At 34.6% G+C, this 22,699-nt stretch overlaps 2 protein-coding genes across 33 annotated transcripts in view; one reads left to right on the plus strand and one right to left on the minus strand.

The window, feature by feature from the left end:
* KLHL32 (kelch like family member 32) overlaps window positions 1-4,405 on the plus strand; it is a 228,515-nt gene extending 224,110 nt beyond the window's left edge. For 23 of the 24 annotated variants that reach the window (XM_003480291.3, XM_021073272.1, XM_021073224.1 and 20 more), the window contains one exon: window positions 185-4,400. In XM_003480291.3, coding sequence (XP_003480339.2) covers window positions 185-346 — 162 coding nt within the window. In that variant the 3' untranslated portion in view covers window positions 347-4,400. Of the gene's footprint in view, window positions 1-184 lie in introns of all 24 variants that reach the window. The other variant, XM_021073289.1, reaches the window with a different exon arrangement.
* Window positions 3,300-22,699, minus strand: part of MMS22L (MMS22 like, DNA repair protein) — a 153,879-nt gene continuing 134,479 nt past the window's right edge. For all 9 annotated transcript variants that reach the window (XM_021073207.1, XM_021073193.1, XM_021073186.1 and 6 more), the window contains 4 exons: window positions 21,212-21,375; window positions 9,573-9,669; window positions 8,083-8,250; window positions 3,300-7,262 (listed from right to left, as the gene is read on the minus strand). In XM_021073207.1, coding sequence (XP_020928866.1) covers window positions 7,169-7,262; window positions 8,083-8,250; window positions 9,573-9,669; window positions 21,212-21,375 — 523 coding nt within the window. In that variant the 3' untranslated portion in view covers window positions 3,300-7,168. The remainder of the gene's footprint in view (window positions 7,263-8,082; window positions 8,251-9,572; window positions 9,670-21,211; window positions 21,376-22,699) is intronic.

The raw sequence follows: 22,699 nt of genomic DNA on the forward strand, positions 1-22,699 counted from the left end.
CATATAGAGTAGCACTTTGTAAGAACTTAATACATATTTCTGGTACTATACCATGAGAAAAATAGTAATGTGTAGGGTGTAGTCATGGTGGCATAACTGAATTTAACTTCAGGCTTTCTTTTATGTGTACACAGCTTTATTTGAATGACCATCATTTAATGTACAGGTTTCTCCTCTTTTGTAGGTATTGGATGTGAGTAGAGAAGGCAAAGAAGAAGTATTCTATGGGCCTACACTCCCCTTTGCTTCTAATGGAATTGCAGCATGCTTCCTCCCAGCTCCATATTTCACATGCCCTAACCTCCAGACTCTTCAAGTGCCTCATCACAGGATTGGCACCATCTGAAAAGCCAATGCTCTCTTAATAACCATCATGAACAGGAGGGGGGAAAAAAAAAAAAGGTCTGACTTTTGGATACTGGGCATGAAAATACTCAGTGCTTCCTTGTTATTTTCTAGGCCTTTTATTCAGATAAACACTAGCAAAAAATGAACAGTTTTCTAAAATACACGTTATTGAAAATACCTGTCACCCTTCCCAGTGTGTGTCAATATACAATATGTATGACTTTTATTGTGATGACGCTTAATGCCAACTCAATGGTCCATGGGTCTTTGGAACATTCTTTGTACACTTTGTCTAATCAGTGCTGTCCAGGATGTTACACTCTTAGTAAGGCATTTTTTTTTTTTCCATCAATGATCTTAAAAAATTTGTTAGTACTTAATCCCCTTACTACTTAAACCTGAGTTTGTAATTTTTCCTTTAAAAATTTAATATTATACAGCCCTGCTCAGTAGAGACTCACCATTATGACATCATAAATTTTTAAATGCCATATTTTATTCAAGGTAATACGAATAATAGAAGTACACTGGAATAGCAGATGGAATACACAGATTTTTCACCGTGATTGCTCTGTGACCTTGGGCCAGGAGCTTAACTATACAGTGCTTCACTTTTCCCACTTTCTAAGGTGGGCAATTATTGATTTCCATATTAATTCAGAAGAATGTTGTGAGGATTAGGCAAATGCTCTAAAGTACTTTGCCTAAGGAAAAAAAATGTCACTCAAATTACAAGGTATTTTACTATCTTTAGAAACTTGTAAGGGAACAGGAGACTATTTTTGAGGTTTAGAAATTACTGGATAGAACTTGGAACATATGTTGTGAAATAAATGATTCTGAAAAGCATGTGAAAGAGAAATGCTAATTAGGAAAAAGGGAGTTTACCAAAGCCAAAGATTCCTGCACTTGTACAAATCCCTGCCTCAAATAATAAGTCTCTTGAACATTTTATTTAAGCTCATTTAGTGAAAAATGACATTTTAAAGCACAAAAAAATTAGTTGTGCTAATTTTGGTAACATAAAGTGCTTTGACATAAATTTGAACCTAGAATCAGTAGTTCTTATAAAAGTTTTTCCACTTTGTTAAAGGTTATGTCAATCTTGAGTGCTTGTGGAATTCTTCACCACCACCAATACATATTTTATTACTACCACTTTTAATAATGCATAAGGATTTTTTTAGGCTAGGTTTTTGGATTTGCTTTGTCTATAACAAAAAATAAAAAATAAAACAACTCAATAATCGTATTTGGACAAAATTCGAGGTATAAAGTGAGTTTCCCCCCCTTTCTCTAATCTTGTTAGGATCTAAGTCATCTTTATTAAAAGGAAGATTTGACTTTTTCCCTTGGCATAGTTTAATCATTCTGCAATCCCTGTCTTATGGGAAACTGTTATTTTATTCATGTATCCACTTTTAGTAAATTGTAAGTGAATAAAAATATTTTTACCCTAAATACAGAATTCACTAATTTTATACATTAAAAGATACCTAAAAGATTAATTTTAATATATATATAATTTCAGGTATTCAGATTAAAGGGTGGGAGGGGAGGCTAGGGGTAAGAAAAAAAAGGGTAATTTTTTTTTTAAAGAACAGAGATTTAGTTTAGACAAACAAAAAAATCTTAAGAGTATTTGTAAAGTTCTGAAAATTGAAAATTGATATTTAGAAGGAAGACAGTCTCTTTAAAAGATATAAACCTCTAAACTTAATTTTTAAAATGTCTTACCAAGTCAGGAAAATGGACTCCAGCACTTCAGAAATCTTTTCAACAAGGACCTAAACAAGAATTATTGCAGATTTACTAAAATTTTACTTGACACATCTATTTTCTCTCCAGCAGTTTTACCTTATAAAACAATCTGTTTTTAATCCTAGACCTTCTATCCAATTGAAGGGAAGTGGTCTAAAAGTAAGCTTGCTTGACTGATAACAGAAAGACAGCCTGAGATTATTATTATTTTGGTCTTTTTAGGGCCACACCTGTGGCACATGGAAGTTCCCAGGCTAGGAATCAAATTAAAGCTGCAGCTGCCATCTATGCCACAGCAATGCCAGATCCACACTGCGTCTGCGACCTACATCACAGCTCATGGCAACGTGAGATCCTCAACCCACTGAGTGGGGCCAGGGATTGAACCTGAGTCCTTGTGGATACTAGTTGGGTTTGTTACCACTGAGCCACAATGGGAACTCCTATTCTTAATCAGTATATGTTAGCAAACCTTTCTTCAGTGAAATTTAATGTATTATTCACTAATATTACAGAATTGAAGTCAGAATTTTTAAGTTTTGCATAGTTTTTCAAAACATAATTATAGCCAAAGAACTGTGTTGAAAGTACATCCATCTCCTAAGAAGAAAAAACCCTAACCACTTATAATTTGATCCTTTTCCTCGAATTATCAATCATGAGTGTATAAGAAAAATTGTAGAAAGTAGTGTTTGATCACATAAACCAAATTCCATTGAAACTATTCAAATATATTTTTCCATTTAAGTGAACTATCCTACAGTAATGCTTCTTTTGTTTTTACTCATCAAACTTAAAGACCACATTGTATTTATATTTGAATTTCCATAAGAAGACCATGAAACTTCCAACAATTTTAACATCATTTCAAGACTTAAAAGCAGTAAAACAGATACTAGTAGTATTCTTATTGTAGGAGGAAAAGCCAGAAGAGACATGAATCTCTAAAATAATATGTATGTATGTGAAATGCAATAAAGTTCCTTAGATCCTTAACAAAATGCCAAGTGGTTAGGATATTTTTCATACTTTTTCATATTTTCCGCACAGTTTAACTACATGTATATTATATACCCTTCAGCCATTATATACCCTTACTTTTTCAGTGGCTGAAAAATTTAACTTTCTTTTGTTTTATAGCACAGAGGGTATAACAGCAAAATGAATAAAATAAAAATTATTCCTCCAGGTAACATGGTTCATTTTTATTTTTATTTTCAAAGAGTCAGCTGTCATAAAACGGGGGTTGAATAATCACTGTTGTGTGTAAGTTGAGTATATACATTAATTATATATCATTACTACATACACAAATAACTTAAAACATGCATAAAAAAAGAAGAATGCCCAGAATTTTTCTAAAAGCAGACTTTACAAATGCAATAAAATGGATAACTTATCAGCACACCAAACACTTTAATAAGGAGAAATTGGTAAATTCCAATCATTTGGTACTGATTTTGGTAACCTTACCAATACAGTTTATCACAAAATCAAAATATAAATCTCATCTTATTAAATATGTGAAAGAATATGCTATTTTGCTAGGTTCCCAAACCAACTGTTTAAGCCAAACAAGGCATGTTATTTATACTAGCATACTATACATTTGATTGACAAGGCAATTGTTTTAACCCTATAAGGAGTAGGCAGGAAATCGGTTTTTGAAAATGTAAGATTTATGTAAAAATTCCAGCATTCAAAAAGCACTGGTTTAGAACAGATAGAACAGTTTTGGGTGAAGTTTCTGTGATATCTACCTTTATCTTTGAAACACAAGTGCTACATTAATGTGTAGGATTTAAACAAGATAGGTTTTTTAAAGGTGTTTTCTACCTGCAAAGGACTGTCAAATTTTTATATGACATATAATCATAACAAAGGGGAGGTAAAAATAAAAACTGTCAAAGATTCTGTTAAAGTACATGGAAATGGGCCCATGTAACTAATTAAGAACAAAGTTGTTTTAAAAATTTGTGATGAAGCATGGAAGATGACAATGTGTAATGAAAACACATAGTAACAACTCATTAATCATTATTTTTTTACATACCAAAAAATAAAGAAAAAGTCAAATATGCTTAGGAAGAAAAGAAAATATGCTAGCTATAAATAATATATAAAAGTTTTAAACTATGAAACTCTTCTGATACAAGTGAATTCAATACTGAATGAGTTTTGTACAGAGAGAATACTCCATGTCTTTTTCTCTCCTATGGAAATCTAAGTAAATGTTCAATTGAAATTTAAATCGTAACCAAATATGAGTGTTTAATAAAGTCTTTTCATCACTCTTTGTCCTTCAATCATCTCTTTAATGCTCCATGTGATATTTTAAAGAAATTTTTTGACTAGAATACTTATGTATTCAACATGTATATTTTAATTTTTTTCCTATTTAAGTGTCCTAAGGTTGTTAGGTTTCTATAGAAATGATGGGATTCTAAGTTGGCAAACTGAATGGGGCCCATGGTTTAGAATGAAAATGTCATTTAGAAGAAGCAGCTAAGATATTCTAGTTCCTCTTGAGGTTAGAAAAGGTTAGAGAAGGAATAGAAGCAGTTAGCAGAAAGTCTCTTGACTTAAGGACTTGAATATTAGCTTATTAACAATGGGGAGTAATGGAGGTCTTTGGCAGAAAATAACAAGAGGAAAGTAGTATTTTAGAAACACTAATATCAGAACTATGAGAAGAGTAAATTTCAGGAGACCGGAGATAAGGAGCTTATAATACCCAAGAGAAAAACATTTGGATGCATATGATGGCAAAAAAAAAAAAAAAGCAAGAGCTTGTACTGGTGATCAAATAAAAAGTGGGGAACAGTGAAGAATCTGAGAAGTGCCAAGGCTAAGTGACTTGAGAAAATGGTGTATTCTCTGGGTAGAAAATGAAAGCATCAGAGTAGCAAAGAAGGTGACAAGGGCAGCTTGATATGCTGCCTTGACATTTCATGAGAGTAACTAGACAGGTTTAGAGAAAAATTAGCACTAGAGCGAGGTTAGAGAGAGAAAAGTTTAAGCTAGTCTGATCAGCTCACCACTAGAAGAATGTTGAGATAGAGCTGGTGAAAGGCCAGATCTTACAGTGGGGACAAGAAGGAAAAACACCTACACAGGAAGAAGCAGGACTGCTGAGGAAGGGATGAGAAGATAAAAGAAAATGCAAATGTCACGGAAGTGCGAAAAACCAAGAAAAAGGAGAACACACCCCGGATTTGACCAAAAGAGACTGGCTTACCTTTCGATGGTAGAAGCAGCAGCCTCAGGGATTATAGGGTTTTTAGGAGAAGATGACTATTTAAGGAAGCAGGGATAACATAGATAAGTCTGGGAATGGAAAAAGATTCAACTATAGTAATAAATTATGGGTCAGTGAAGATTTTTAAGAAATGGAACTGAGTCACAAATTTTTCCTTCAACTAATAAAACTTTCTTTAAAATTTTACTGAAACACACTTTTAAAAATACCTATATACATATTTATACACATATTGTTACAGACTTTCTCTTCTTAATGATTTTTTATGGATAAGCTTTAGTTATTCTTAGCATCTAGAGATACACCCTAATGCATGATTCAGCAGCAGATTTTCTTAACCCTTAAGCTTCATACATTAAGGAGCAAGATTCTCCAACGTATCTTTATATCTTGGGGTGGGGAATATATAAATACACATATACACACATACACAAATAAGCTCTTTAAAGGCATCCCATTAAATAATTTAAATTTCAATTGCTAAAATCTGCAAAGTAATAATACATCATTAGTATAACAAGAAACAATTATAATGAAAAGACTCACTGCTACGAAGTCTTAAGTAATCTTAGAGAGGCTTTTATTCATCCCATTTGTTTTAAGTAAAGACAGTTGATCTGGGGGGCAAGGATTAGACCATTTATATGTCATAAAGTCCTTTACACAGATAACAATTAGGAAAGGGCTATTAACCATAGTTTCCTGATTGCTGTGCATCTGATTTTAAAAGATAACTTCCTGAGCCAGAAGGGGGTTGAAATGTAAAACCATGATAAACACCAGAGGCCCAAGAAGAAAACAATATGTAAGAAAACACTGAAAAGAAGTAGGATCATTCATTCTGGACACACCAAGAGGAGCACAACTGAAAGGTGTTCTTTATCTTCGTGCATGAAATACAGGCTCAAATAATGCTCACTAGAAAAAGGAGTCAAGGACAAAAGCCCAACTGGTAAAACAAATCTGAATGAGATAGTTAAAAGGATTGAGAGATAAGCTGCTACAGGAAACTAAACTGGTTACCCATAAACATGTAAGAGCAATGAGATTAATCTGTCATCTTAAAATTTTCCAGAATATTAGTTATTCTCTTTTCATAAAGACTCTTATTTACCCTCCTCCTGATATGTTTTTTAATGACATTGTCTAAAAGAAAGGGTGAGTAGACAAAAACATCTGGCAACTGTTGGAACCTAAGCATAAACGCTGTTGGCCTAAATTTAAATAAAATGTTTGTATTATCTGTATAATCATTGAGCCAGATTCAGTCTCATTCCTCACAAAGTGTGCTTTGTAAGGGTTTTATTAATTTGCCTCATGCAGAGTATAAAAGAGGATAACAAACATATAGTCCTAGCTCCTGACCACCCCTCCAAAAAAAAAACCAGCATTAGGCAGCCAGGTAATTTGAAATAGTATCATAATAAAAACATGCAAAAAACAACAACAACAAAAAACACAGAAACAAATTACTCACAAGGCAGAAAAGTCATATTATGGTAAAATATCCATGGATCAACCAGTACAAACTTGCTTAACAGATATATACAGATAACACTCCCAGTTAAGTTTCTTTAGTTTAACTAAAAGCTCTTCAAAATAGAATGCAGTTTTACCCAGTTCCAAATGTCCTACAGCATATTTAACTTTTATTTCCTTATTTATATACTTTATACTTACAGTTATTTAAAGATAAAATCCTAGAAGGTATTTTTAACAGAACATTATACAATTAATTAAAAGTAGGAGTCAGATGGTGCAAAGTGGCTTTAGGTGGTTATAGTTAATATAGAGAACGAATCACAAAATCGATTCAGTATTATCATTTTCCAGTCTCTGTATCTCATCCTGTCCCACTTGTCCTAGGTGAGATAAAAGTTTACTATAGGCTTCCCTGTTTAAGAAAAAAGAAAAGAAGACAGACATGTATTTATTGCCTTTTCCATTATTTTTCACCTAAGTATTTACAAATTGAGCCTGCCCAAATGTCTATTTGTCTACACACATCACATACGATGTGACTAAAGTACTTTGACTCTTTAATACACCACTTTAGGACACAGGAATTATAGTATTAGCCCTTGAAAACAATCTCCTTAGGAAATACAGGCTCATCCCCGCAGGGTTTCATTACTCTAAATAGTCCAGGACTATCTTCAGCTGGATTGTGGTCTATGAGAAAAAAAACCCTCTATCTCTTTTTGACCAAAACCCATATTATCTAAATGAGTCACTATTCTTATTTACTGAGGAAACATGATATAGTTGATTCAGTAAATCAAGCACTCCTCAAAGGGGTTGATTTGCCACCATGGATCTTATAAAGAAATAAGACACCTGAGGCTCTAGGTCCACTTCCCAATGAGGAACAGAGTGTGTTCTGAGCAACAGCAGCAATGATAAAATACATAGCTTTCTAAGGTGGTCACTTTAAGAACAATATGTGAACAGTTGTGTCAATCACAGTATCGAAACTTTTTCTTTATGGCCACTCCTGCGGCATGCAGAAGTTCATGGGCCAGGGATTGAACCTGTGCCATAACAGTGACAATCTGGATCCTTAGCCCATTACGCCACCAGGGAACTCCTCAAAACATTTTTCAACTTGAATATACTACACATTTTTGTGACTGGGAACACAGTCCGATTCTAGGAAATGATTCTAGATTTCATAATCACTGTCCAAAAGGATATAATCAAATTACCAAACATACCTCTGGGCAATATTTCTGCCAAGGCCCCATTTCCGCTCTGAACTCTTCAGAGACTGAGTAAGGGTAGAAATCAAGTTGATTACAACCTGCTGGTCCAGTGCTGCTACTGTTTCTAAAATGCTGTAAATCTGATAATTATATCTCATACCATAATCCTCAATAAATTGCCTGAAAGTAAAACAGATTACTTAGAATTATTTCTGGGACAATTCTCTGGGCTGGTATCTATATGGCAATAATCTCTAAGCTGGACACAAGAAAGAGATCCTTTCATGTAAGTTTACTGTAAGAATCTAGATGCTATACAAACACTTCTAGTAAAGAACAGCGTGGCTTCAGTGTGAGCCATGATTAAGTGATGACATTAGAAGAAAGAGGGAAGAGCTGGAATCCCAGGAGGAAAAATAAGCAGGAAACCTAATCCCAGGGACCTTTGTGCTATACTCTGCATGTCGACATCTGCATGGTGAGGGTGTAGAAGAAACTTCTTTTATATCTTTCAGTTCTTCCTAGCTTTAGATAAACCAAACAATATTTCTATTAGGAAAGCAAGTTATTTGTAAAAATTCCTATATTTGTTAACCGGACAAGAGACTTTAGACCCACAGAAGGCCTTCATAGAAGGCCTTTTATGAATAAGAATTTACATATTATAGCCCTAAAAATCTCTACTCCCCCCAAACAAAATAAAAGCCACCTAGTTTAATAAATTGTGCTTAACAAACATGCATTCTTTGTTCATATATAATCCTTCCTCCTCTCTTAAGGCTTTAAGTTTTCATAAAACCAGTATTTATTTCAAATGATCATAATTTAAATAAACTGTACACAATGACACGTGCCAACTATGTGATACAAAATGAAATAAAACCTGAAGAATCAAAAACCTAACATAGGAAATGGAAATGGACCAAATTATTGATTATGGTAGTGCTAGAGTGGAGATACATAAAGTAAAGGTGAACTGGTAGAAACTGTGAAAAAGAAATACTTAAAAATACTGTTCTAACAGAAAGCATAAGACTTTACAGAAGATGTTGGTCAAGTTGCAGTTATCCTTGTGAAGAACAATGTATCGACCAAGTCTATGCTTCATAAATTACATATAATGAAGCTTTATGGGTCAAAACATCTAAAGCGAGTAGGAAAACCAGTGACAGGCTCTTCTACCCTGGATACTGAGTAACATGTTTAGCAGCTCCAAAGCATCATGACTCACGTTTCCCATTTTTTTCTCTTAAATACATGCAAGAATCTTCCTTACTAAATTTGCAGGTAATTTTAAGTCCACTCACTTATCTTTCTCCCTGGTACTTTTATTTTTTAATAAAACAACACAATGTAACAAGACTACTGCCAAAAATACAATAATTGAAACTACAAACAAGTAGTAACACATTATGTTTTGGATAATTAGTTGTTTAAAAAACATGCTGGCTGTCAAATGGCTGGCAATAGTTTCCTTGCCAGTTGGCATATTTTCCAGTTACCTAAACACTGAAGTCAGCTGGGCGGCAGGTTCTCCTCCTGACCCCACTTGGCAGGATTTTACCATGTATTGCAGGTTCTCGGTGGCCAGCCTTTTAACTAGGAGGAAAAATTATAGCATTACACATTGTGTCTGAGTTGACCATCTGGATCCTCATTTTATGAGCACTCTTGATTTAGAAAAATATGTTGTTTTCTTAAAAAGTATGTACAATCTTTTTTGTTATTTTTCAAAATGAAATAGTTGTGAGTTTTTGTTTCGTTCTAAAGTCTCCCAATCTTCCATTTTAGAAAATATAAAATGCTTAAGATTCTATTTTTTACAATCCTGTAACTGAAAAAACACATGTAAAGATTATGTCTTTGAGAAAGGAGCCCATATTCCAAAACACTATATCATTCTAGTCCTTCAAACATTGTTACATACTGACAAAGATAACCATTAATAATTCAGATGAGGAGTTCTCCTCCCAGCTCAGTAGAAACGAATGTGACTAGCATCCATGAGGATGCAGGTTCAATCCCTGGCCTTGCTCAGTGGGTTAAGGATCCGGCGTTGCCGTGAGCTGTGGTTTGGGCTGCAGACATGGCTCAGATATGGCGTTGCTGTGGCTATGGTGTAGGCCAGCAGATACAGCTCCAATTCGACCCCTAGCATGGGAACCTCTAAATGCTGTGTGTTCAGCCCTAAAAAGACAAAGAAAAAAACAACAAAAATCTGATGATTTAGAGACAAGTGGGTTGATTTTTAAATTCATAAGCGTATTCCTCCCACTTCCTAACAAATATAAATGTAGCAAATTAGAAACTACCAACAATTTACCTCCATTTAAAATTAGTGAAACATAATCAACTATTTGTGATGCTATCTTCCTTTAGAAAGACAGTAAAGTTAGAAAAAGAACATTTATATTCCCTCAGTATTTAACCAAATCCCTACTTTAAAACTGTGCACCTGTATATAAAAATGAGAAAAAAAATCAAGAAAGAATGTAGAACACTCACCATGTTCCAAATGCTCATACATTTCTGTTATACTGTTTTTGGCACATTAAATATAAGTAGCTGGGAAAACATTACTTTCTTTAATAAGAAAAATATTAGAAACTGTAATCTAGTATGGCAGGAGCACAAAATATGTGATGCAGGTCAACTTAAATTAAGTAGCAAATAATGTTTTCCCATAGCATGAGGATAGTGGGTAAGATAAAGCATACTAACTAGTCTTTACTGAACAAAGAAGTTCTCATATTAGATGTAATTCTAGAGCCAATACAACTGGTTCTTCTTAAAGATATTTTCTTGAAAACAAACCAAAAATACCCCAAAAACGAAGCCCAAAAGTTCTTCTGTGGAAAAGTACTGGAACATGAAAAATAGTCTTCATAAAGTATTGTCATAATCATATTTTTAAAAAAATAACGGCTTTATTGATGTATAATTCGCATATAAAAACCAATCTTTTAAAGTCTACAATTCATTTGTTTCTAGCATATTCAGAAGAATTGTAAAGACATCACCACTATCTCATTTCAGAACATTTTTATCACTTCCCCCCAAAACTTTTAGACTCATTAGCAGTCATTCCCCGTTTTCTTCCTTTCCCAGTCCCTAGAACCACTGATCTCTTTCTGCTTCTGTGGACTGCATATTCTGGGAATTTGATGAAAATGGAATCAACAACATGTAGTCTTATGTGACTGAATTCTTTTCCGTTAGCATAATGTTTTAAGGTTCATACAAGTTATAGAATGTTACTATTTCATTTTCTTTTCGTGACCAAATACTATCCCACTGTATGGATTCATTTCATCTTGTTTATCCATTCATTAGTTGATGGACATATGGTTGTTTTCATTTGGGGGCTACTATAATGCTGCAACAAGCATTAGTGTACATGGTTTCTAAAAAAAAAAAAAAAATCTGTTATCTTTGTTTATTTCTTCAATTGAACCGAGCATTCTTTTTTAAAAAACTGGGCTTTTTTTTTTTTTTTTTCAAATAATAGCTTTACTGTCATGTAATTTATATACTATACCATTGACTAATTTAAAATGTACAATCAATGGTTTTTCATATAATCATGGAACTGTGCAACCATCACCACAGGGGATTGTAGAAAATTTTCTTTACTTTGAAAAGAAACCTTGTACACTTTACCTATGACTCCCTATCCCCTGATATTCCCTAAGCAACCACTATTCTACTTTTTGTCTCTAGAGATTTAACTACTCTGGACATCTCATAAATGGAATTATATATGACATTTTGTTAACTTCTTTCACCTATATGAATTTTTTCAATATTTTCAGCAATACCTGCTAGCATGTATCATTACTCCTTCTTATGGCCAAATAATATTCTATTGTATGGATGTGTTACATTTAAGAAATCCATCCATCAGTTGATAGGCAGTCTCTCTTTTGGCTATTATGAATAATACTGCTATAACTATTAATGTACAAGTTTCTGTGTGACATATGCTTTCATTATTCTTGGGTATATACCTATGAGTGGCACTGCTAGGTCACATGGTAACTCTGTGTCTAAGCATTTGAGGAACTAACAGACTCTTTCCCAAGTGGCTACACCATTTTACATCCCCAGTAGCAGTACATAAGGATTCCAATTTTTCCATGGTCTTGCCAGTTCTTGTTATTATATTTTTCATTATAGCCAACGTAGTGAGCACAAAGTGGTATCTCATTATGGTTTTGATCCGCATTCCTCTGATGACTGATGATGTTAAACACTTTTTCAGGTGCATATTAGCCATTTGTCTCTATCTTTTGCAGAAAACTCTGCTCAAATCCTTTGCCTATTTAAAATATTTTTTGAGGAGTTCCCGTTGTGGCTCAGTGGTTAATGAATCTGACTAAATAAGGTAAAGAATAATGAGGTTGTGGGTTAGATCCCTGGCCTTGCTCAGTGGGTTAAGGACCAGGCGTTGCTGCTGCTGTGGTGTAGGCGGTGGCTGCAGCTCTGATTGGATCCCTATCTTGAGAACCTCCATATGTCATGGGTGCAGCCCTATAAAGACAAAAGACAAAAAATACAATAAAAATTTTTTTGAGTTTTAATAGTTCATATATTCTAGATACAACCTCGTTATATAAATGATATGCAAATGCTTTCTGGAGACCATTCTGCAGGTTGTCTTTTCACTTTTTTATAGTGTCCTTTGAAACACAGAAGGTCTTAATTTTGATCAAGTCCAATTTATTTCTCTTTTGTTTTGTGGCTTTTGATTTTGGTGTCCTGTTTAATAATTTATTGCCAAATCTAAGGTTATAAAGATTTACTCCTATGCTTCTTTCCAAGAGTTTTATAGGTTTAGCTCTGACATTTAGGGGTATGCTCCGTTTTGAGTTAATTTTTTTTCTTTTTGGACAAGCCTGCGGCATGCAGAAGTTCCTGGGCAAGGGATCAAACCAGCACCACAGCAGCAACCCAAGCTGCTGCAGTGACACTGCTGGATTCCTAATTCACTGTGCCACATGGGAACTCCTTGAGCTAATTTTTATACACAATGTGAAATAAAGGTGCAAGTTTTGATCTTTTGCATTTGGCTATCCATTTGAACCAGCACAATTGTTTGAACAGACTAGTCCCCCAACCCCACCACAATGAATCATTTTGGCACCACTGTCAAAAAAAGTCAGTTGACCATAGACACATGGGTTTATTTCTGGACTTTGAATTCCATCCCACTGATCTATGTCTATCTTCATGCCAGTACCACACTGCCTTAATTACCATTGTTTTATGCTAATTTTCAAATTGAAATGTGTTATCTTCCAACTCTGTTATTCCTTAAGATTGTTTTGGCTACTGTGGGTCCTTTGCACTGTTATATGAATTACAGAATCAGTCTATCAATTTCTACAAAGAAGCTTGCTCCAATGTGGTAGGAGTTGCACTGAATCTGAAGATTAATTTGGAGAGTATCACCTTAACAATATTAACTCTTCCGATCTATAAAAATGAGGTGTTTTTCCATTTATTTAGATACTACCTAATTTCTCTCAAGAACAACTGGCAGTTCTCATATGGTAGGTTTTGTATTTCTCTTTTGTTGCATTTTTTCCTATTTGTTATTTTGGATGCTATTATAATAGAATCAACTTAATTTCCACATGTTCACTTAAGTATATAGAAATACAATTGATTTCTGTAACTTGATTTTGTACCCTAAAACCTTGCTGAACCTATTAATTAGTTCTAATAGCTTTCAGTGGGGTCCTTAGGATTTTCTGTAACATGGATAGGGATAATTTTACTTTTCAATCTAGATGGCCTTTATTTCTTTTTCTTCCCTGACTAGAACTTCCGGTACAATGTTGAATAGACATGGCAAAAGTGGACATCCTGGTCTTGTTCCTAATCTTAGGGGAAAGCATCTAATCCTTCATCATTAAGTGTGATATCAGCTCTATGATTTTCATAGATGTCCTTCATCTGATTGAATCAACATTCTTTTATTCTTAGTTCATCATTATGTAATGCCCCTCTTTATGCCTCATATTCTTGTTCTTAAGTCTGCTTTGTCTGAAATTAATATAGCTACGCAGCTTTGAATTGTTAGCACTGAATATTTTTCTCAACCCTTTTACTTTTACTCCATTTGAGTTTTTATATTAAAAGTGGGTTTCTTTAGGCAACATATAATTTGACCATGTTTATCCACTCTGTCTCTTATCTTTTGATTGGTTTAGACTACTCACATCAATAATTATTAAAGCAAGTAATTTTTCTATTCCCTTCTCTTGTTCTGTGGTTTTTTTTTTTTTTTTTTAATCTTTTACTCTTTTCCTGCCTTCTCTGAATTTTTTTTTCTTTTTCAGCCACATCTGTGGCATAAAGAAGTTCCCAGGCTAGGGACTGAATCCAAACCACAGCTGCAACCTACGCTGCAGCTACAGCAATACTGGGTCCTTTAATGCACTGGACAGAGCTGGCCCAAGCCTCTGCAGTGACTCAAGTCATTGCAGTCAGATCCTTAAGCCACTGAGTCACAGTGGGAGCTTTGGAAAGTTTTAATTCAGCATTTTCTATGATTCCATTTTCCCTCCTCTCTTAGCACAACAGGTTTATATCTTTGTAAATAATTCTTGGAGGTTGCCCCAGAGTTTATAGTATATATTTACAACTAAACTGAGTCTACTTTCAAATACACTGTATTCCTTCATGGGTAGTACAGGTACTTTAAAGAGAGTATTCCCAATTCCTTTTTCCTATCCCTTATAACATTGATGTCTTAATATCTCATTTATTCATAAAATATAATCATCAAATACATTGTTCTATTATTTTGAACAAAGAATGACCTATTTGAATAGTTAAAACTAGAGAAAGTGGTGGATACAGAGAATCGCTGCTTACCAGGAGTAGAAGCCTTCTGATGAAGCTGATGTTGGTAGGATATTTAAACTGAAACTCTTTGACAAACTGTTGTATACTCAGTTTTGAGGGCAACAGTTTGCCCTATCACCTCAATTTTCTGATGTATCTAAGAAGAGCTGTTTTCAGTCCATATTTTTTTTTGTTATGACTTCCATCATGAAAGTGATAACTTTCAAGCTCTTTAAATGTGAAGTGGAAACCAAAAAGTCTCCAACTACTATTATGAATTGTCTATTTGTCTCATTTCTCTTAGTTTTTCTTTCTTGTAATTTGCTGCTTGTTGTTAGGTTCATGTATGTTTATAATTATTAAATCTTCCTGAATGACTAGCCCTTTTGTCACTTTAAATGTTTCCCTTTAATCTGATTTTTTTTTTTTTTTTTTTTTTGCCTAATGTCTTTTTTTGGGTATGATATTAGTATAGCTACTCCAGCTTTCTGTGGTTACAATTTGCAAGATATAACCTTTCTTATCCTTTAACTTTCAATCTTTGAATCAAAAGTGTTTCCTGCAAATAGAGTATAGTTAGACCTTAAAAAAAAACTGATAATCTTTTGATTAGATTGTTCAATTTAATCACAATTAATGTTCTAATAATACAGTTGGATTTACATCAGCTATTTTACTTTTAGTTTTCTAAATGTCTTCTTTTTGTTCCTCTCATTACTTTTCTTTTTGCATTAAGTGAATGGTTTAAAATGCAGCATTTTAATTACCTTAATGATTTTCCATTAGTTTTGAATTATTTCCTTAGCAGTCACTCTGGGTTTACCACATACATCTTAACTTTTCAAAGCTTCAGATTTATGAACTTAATTCCATTGAAATATAGAAACATTACTCCTATATAGCTCTACCCCCTTCCCCCTCTCTGTGGTATTGTTCTTATACATATCACATCAACAAATTTTAAAATCCAGCAATATGTTGTTATGAATTTTACTTTATGTTTTGGCCCCCCAATATATTATAAACATAATTTTTATATAGTTATTTTTAAAATCAGTTACATGAAAATATTAATTTGAATCCATGCTGTTCAAGAGTCAACTGTACATAATTACCTTTAGTGTTCTTTGTTTATTCATGTGGATTTAAGTCACTGTCTGAGGTCATTCAACTTTTATTCTAAAGAACTTCCTTTAGCAATTTTTATAAAGGTTTGCTAGCAATACATTCCTTCATTTTTTAAATCTGGAAAGATATTTAGTTCACTTTCATTTTTGAAAGGTCGCTTTATTGAATACAAGATTCTTGGTTGACAGTGTTTTCCTTTGATCATTCAGAGCATTATCCCACTGCCTTCTGGTTTCCACTGATTTTGCTGAAAAGTCAGCTGTTAATCTTACCATGGTTCTTTTGAAAGTGAAGTTGTTTTTCTCTTGTTGCTTTGAAGATTTTCTTCTTGGTTTTGATTTTCAACATTTTTACTATGATGCATCTATTTCATTTGAGTTTATTCTACTTGGAATTAGTTAAGCTTTTTGAATGTATAGATTAGTATTAGCCCATAAATTTGGAAAATTTTCAGCCATTATTTCTTTAATTCTTTTTCTGTTCCTTTCTGTCCTCTCCTGGTATACTAATTACATTTTGGATGGTGTGCTTAATAATATCCTGCATTTCTCTATAAAGTTCTGTCATTTTCTTCATTGTTTTCTGAAATGCATAATCCATAACAATCTATCTTCAAGTTTGCTAATTCTTCTGCCAATTCAAATTAAAATTGATTTTTTTCAGTTTAGTTATTGTACTTCAATTTGCAATTAACATACATTGCCACCAGGTGGTGGCCAAACTCTGCTCCTCAAACAAAAATTCAGTCCTGGAGTTCCCAGCTAAGTGGTTAATGAATCTGACTAGGATCCAAGAGCATGCTGATTTGATCCCTGGCCTAGCTCAGTGGGTTAAGGATCTGGTGTTGCCATGAGCTGTGGTGTAGGCTGGCAGCTGCAGCTGTGATTCGACCCCTAGCCTGGGAACTTCCATATGCCATGGATGTGGCCCTAAAAGGAAAAAAAAAAAAAAAAAAAAAAAAAAAAGTCCCCTCCAGGGATCTTGGTAAAATGCAGATTCTGATTTAGTAGGTCTGAGGTGGATGGGGCCCAAGACTCTGCATTTCTCACAAACCTCCAGGTGATGCTCACCCTGTGGATCCGAGACCTCGCTTTAAGTACTGAGGGCCTAGCCTGTTGGAGCAGAGAGTAACTGAGAGACGTTATGAACAGTACACATTTGTGCAGGGCTTTGTAGCCAACAAGCTGCACTCTTAACCACTTTCTCATTTGCCCTTCCTAAAAGCACAGACTAGTTTGTCAAAGGAAATAAGGATCAAAAAGGTTAAATAATTTGCCTAAGGTTTCACGGCTCCTTTGCATCCTGTGTAACCTGACTCCTGTGCTTTTTTTTTTTTTTTCCTGGCTGTGCCTGCAGCATATGTAAGTTCCTGGGCCAGGGGTCAAACAGAATTTCCACTTGGCTCTTTTTTAAAAATAGTTTGTGTCTCTACTGATATTCTCTGATGCAACATTGTCATCATACCTTTTTTGTTTGTTTGGGGTTTTTTTGGCTTTTTATCTATTAATTTATGATTTTTATTTTTTCCATTATAGCTGGTTTACAGTGTTCTGTCAATTTTCTACTGTACAGCAAGGTGATCCAGCCACACATACATGTATACATTCTTTTTTCTCACATTATCATGCTCCATCATAAGTGACCAGACATAGTTCCCAGTGCTACACAGTAGGATCTCATTGCCTATCCATTCCAAAGGCAATAGTTTGCATCTATCAACCCCAAATTCCCAATCCATCCCACTCCCTCCCCCCTGGCAACCACAAGTCTATTCTCCAAGTCCATGATTTTCTTTTCTGTGGAAAGGTTCATTTCTGCCATATATTAGATTCCAGATATAAGTGACATGATATGGTATTTGTCTTTCTCTTTCTGACTTACTTCATTCAGGATGACAGTCTCTAGTTCCATCCATGTTGCTGCAAATGACATTATTTTGTTCTTTTTGATGGCTGAATAGTATTCCATTGTGTATATATATCACATCTTCCAAATCTAATCATCTGTTGATGGACATTTGGGTTGTTTCCATGTCTTGGCTATTGTGAATAGTGCTGCCATGAACATGCTGGTGCATGTGTCTTTTTTAAGGAAAGTTTTGTCTGGATGTATGCCCAAGAGTGGGATTACTGGGTCATATGGTAGTTCTCTGTCTAGTTTTCTAAGGTACCTCCATACAGTTTTCCATAGTGGTTGTACCAATTTATATTCCCATCAGCAGTGCAAGAGGGTTCCTTTTTCTCCACACCCCCTCCAGCATTTGTTATTTGTGGACTTATTAATGATGGCCATTCCAACTGGTATGAAGTGGTATCTTACGGCAGTTTTGATTTGCATTTCTCTAATAATCAGGGGTATTGAGCATTTTTTCATGTGCTTGTTGGACATCTGTATATCTTCTTTGGAGAAATGTCTATTCAGGACTTTTGCCCATTTTTCCATTGGGTTGTTGGCTTCTTTGCTGTTGAGTTGTACCAGTTGTTTGTATATCTTAGAGATTAAGCCCTGTCTGTTACAGCATTTGAAACTATTTTCTCCCATTCTGTAAGTTGTCTTTTTTTTTTTTTTTTAATGGTTTCCTTTGCTGTGCCAAAGCTTGTCAGTTTGATTAGGTCCCATTGGTTTATTTTCGCTTTTATTTCTGTTGCTCTGGGCCTTTCTTTATTTTGTTAATCATGCTTTCCTTGAATTTTTTGAACATTTTATAATGGCAACTTTGAAGTCTTTGTCTACTAAATCCTGACTGCTCTCATTGGCAGTTTCTGTTGACTTCTTTTTTTCACAGATGTGAAAAATGCATGATTTAATCAAATCAGGCGTTTTTAAAAGGATGACTTTGAGGTTGAGATTTGTTCTGACCTAAGGGCTCATTCCAGCTGTCTCTTTCACCCATTCTCTCACTAAACTAACTGATATACAGATTAGTTTATACCTCTAATAAATCTATCATTCTTCTACCTAATGCATTTCAACCACAAACTCCAAAGTTTTTGACAGGACCCTGAGGCGTGAACTTTTTCACACTTTGTTGCAAATGAAGTTAGATTCTTTGGAAACTGTTCCATGTCCTCTGTTCTATGGCTTTCCTCCCACCACCTCCTGCTCCCAGGCAAAACTTAGATGTATAGCTCTGATGCTGGGGACAGGGATGATGGTATCCACTATTTTCTGAATGATATACCCACTTTAGGTACTCAATGCTTGTAGAAGGAACAATCTTAGCTGCAGGTCCTCTTGGCTTGCTTTTTTGGCATAGAATCGCTACATCTAAGTTGTGACAAGGACAATCAATGGCCCAATATTCTCAGTGGTACCATACTCAGTGTAGTGTGCCCATACCATGAGTGGGGGCTGAGTGGAAGAATGAAGGCCCCATCACCCACACTACCCTGGAATATAACCTCAGCATCAAGTAGCTAGGATGCAGGATGAGCAATATTGACATTCTGCCTCTCACAGGATGATAGCCCTCCCACTGGGAGAGGGAGCCCTATGTGCTTCAATTTACCAATCTAAAGCACAGTTTCCATCTTTACTGAGTTGGGAAGAAAGAAAGGAGTAATCTTGGTTCAAATATCAAGGACTTGTTGTTACTACCAAGTTTTAATAGATTTTCTTAAATAAATGTTTTTCCATTTGTTGTATACTCTTAGGGCCATTTCTAGAGAATTTAAGTGCTTTCTTGTAAATAATTTTCACCAGTTTTTTTTTTTTTTTTTCCTCTGGGGAGCAGGACTGTAGAGCTCCTCACATTGTCATGCTGGAAGTGGAACTCCTGAAGCTACTGTGCACAGATTTTTGAGTGGATATATATTTAAAATACTCTTGGGCATATATCTAGGAATGGAACTGCTGAGTCATTTAGTAACTTTCATTGTACAGTTTTACAAATTGTTCTTCTAAATGCTCAGATTACAGGGAGAGTCAGAAAATTTTCTTTAAGTCAGTCAGTCACCCATATCTGTGTTTAATGCTGCTCTTTCAGCATCCAAAGACAGCAATGTGGAGATAGAGAATTCTATATGCCTTCAATTTTGAACATGTGATACACTACTAGCTAGAAATGAGCAGCAAAATTAACCTTTCAAATCCTGATCTCCTTAATGATAAATATTCTTATCACTGAAACAAGGGGCTAACTAAAATGCTATACTGTCTGCTCTGTCTCAAGTTTTATATTGTACAGTACAACAGACTTTCAGGAGATTAAAAGCATATGAAAGTTTTCAAAGAGGGTAAAATTTGTAATGTAGAATCTAGGGTCTATCTCTGGATATTATTCACTGAAGACGAATTACTATCAAGTAAGGGTATTTTACATTAAGATAATACAACATTTTTCACAAGACCAAGCTTAGAAGCAGAGAGGAACACTTTAAATACTGAAATAAATATGGATTAAAACAAAATATGCATACATTTTTGAGATAAAGCAGAACATTTCAAAGAGCTCTTTGAGATTTCAGCTACCACTTTGTGTGCAGCTCTCATATTCTTTAGGCTATATACTGTACTCAGTTATCACAGCAGTAAGAAGCACTCAGGCAGAAGCATTTGAGAAGCCTGCCCCAGACAATCATTCTAATGATAAACACACACACACACATACTCACACCACTCTATTTACACTAAAAACCCCTTCAAAATAGAACTCTGGCTACTATTTTGCATATTCTCAATAAGCTTATTAAAGCATGCTACAGACAGTGGGGATTAAATAAATAATATTTTAAAGTGATCACTGGCAGTAAGGTCGCTAATACTGAAAACAAAAGAATTGATGGATCCTTACAAGTTTTCCAGAGATCAGCTTAAATATGCTAGCAGAAACCTGAATAGGATAAAGTGCTGACTCCTCACCACTTGATATTTAATAAGCCGCATTTAATACTCAAGAGATTAAATAAAAATTAAATAAATTTAAATAAACTATTTGTCGGGGGGGGGGAGGAACCCCACAAACTAGACCGAAACATGTCAGTTTTTAACAATTTTATCATGCCCAACCTCAGCTATTGGCTGGAGTTTGATATTTACACGATATAATCAAACTGATATAAAACAACCATATGTCTTTGTTAATGTTAATTTAACTGAAAGAGTACTCTCTTAATTTGCGCACATAATAGTATAACAAACACACACTCATAAATGAACTAACCTTGAGGTTCACTGACCAACACCAGGCATTTTAACACTCCAGGGAGGAGGAGTTCAATCTCAGACACATCGATGTTAGTTTCCTTAACAAGTTGGAGGATGAAGGCCAGAACGGATGCTAAGCGAGGAGGGAGCAAGGACCCTTTAAAGTCAAAGTAGGACTTCCTGAAACGAAGCACAGTTTTGTTTTTCCTTCTCTTTAAAGTTTCAAGAGAGCAGAATCAAATGTCATATACTTTAAAGATACTGGCCTATTTTATCTCCCAAGTTAGTAAAGCACAATTTTTTTAAAAAAGTATGTATATTTTACCATGTATTCTTTAAACATAAGATTTTTGGGAGTTCCCATTGTGGTGCAGCGGAAATGAATCTGACTAGGAACCATGAGGTTGTGGGTTTGATCCCTGGCCTCGCTCAGTGGGTTAAAGGATCTGGCATTGCCGTGAGCTGTGGTTGGTGTAGGTTGCAGACACAGCTCAGATCTGGCGTTGCTGTGGCTCTGGCGTTGGCTGGCAGCAACAGCTCCGATTAGACCCCTAGCCTGGGAACTTCCATATGCCGTGGGTGCAGCCTTAAAAAGGACGAAAAAAAAAAAAAAAAAAAAAGATTTTTGAAGCAATGACTGCACATCCTTTCTCTGCATTATAAGAACCAAAGCAGAATACAGATAAAAGCTAAATATAAAGTAACCTGGTTTTAAAATAAGTGTAACTGAAATCCAATGAAAATCTAATTGTTAATTTTTTTCTTTTCTAATGTATGTTTGATCTCCTCTATCAGACGGTCAATGATGAAACATTTTCCCTAATGTCAAATTTGCATAAATATATTTCTCCTCACATTTATTGACTTAGAGATTTGGAAGGGGGTCTTATTTTTCCAAATCAATAAAAGGACTTATACTAGGAATCATCTTCTCATTCCAGCCTACTTCCTTCCTTCCCTTAAGAAGTAGAAGAATCATGGAGGTAAATTGGGTTTTAATATCTTCTCTTAAAGCAGGACAACTTTTAGTATTCGAATTCAACAGAGGTCACAGAGATAATTTATCTGATTCTTTTTTGTATCTTTACCTCTTAGAACAGGTCTCAACTCATAACAGGTATTCAGAATACCTTTTTAACGTGAATAAATCAAAGCGGAAATTGCTCATTTCTAAAAAGTCTAGACAATATGAATAATTGTCAAATATAGCTAAATTTAAGCTAGACATCTAAATATAATTGCAAAGCAATAATAATTTGTCAAAATAAGGCATAAAAGTCACTAAAGATTATATAGCTTTTAAGGGCAGAACTATGCCTTGATCATTTCTACTCCCTACAATGACTTCCAACAAATATTGCACATTAGAAGATTCATTCTTTGAAGGAAAGAGTTTTTTTTCTGTTTTGTTTAATACTGAATTTCCAATACCTAGAATAAACATTTATTGGGTACATGGTGTGCCAGGTTAAAGCCTAAGAACATGGAATTCTATAATGTGAGG

This window comes from Sus scrofa, chromosome 1 (assembly GCF_000003025.6).
Source record: "Sus scrofa isolate TJ Tabasco breed Duroc chromosome 1, Sscrofa11.1, whole genome shotgun sequence".
In the NCBI taxonomy this organism is placed as follows: domain Eukaryota; kingdom Metazoa; phylum Chordata; class Mammalia; order Artiodactyla; family Suidae; genus Sus; species Sus scrofa.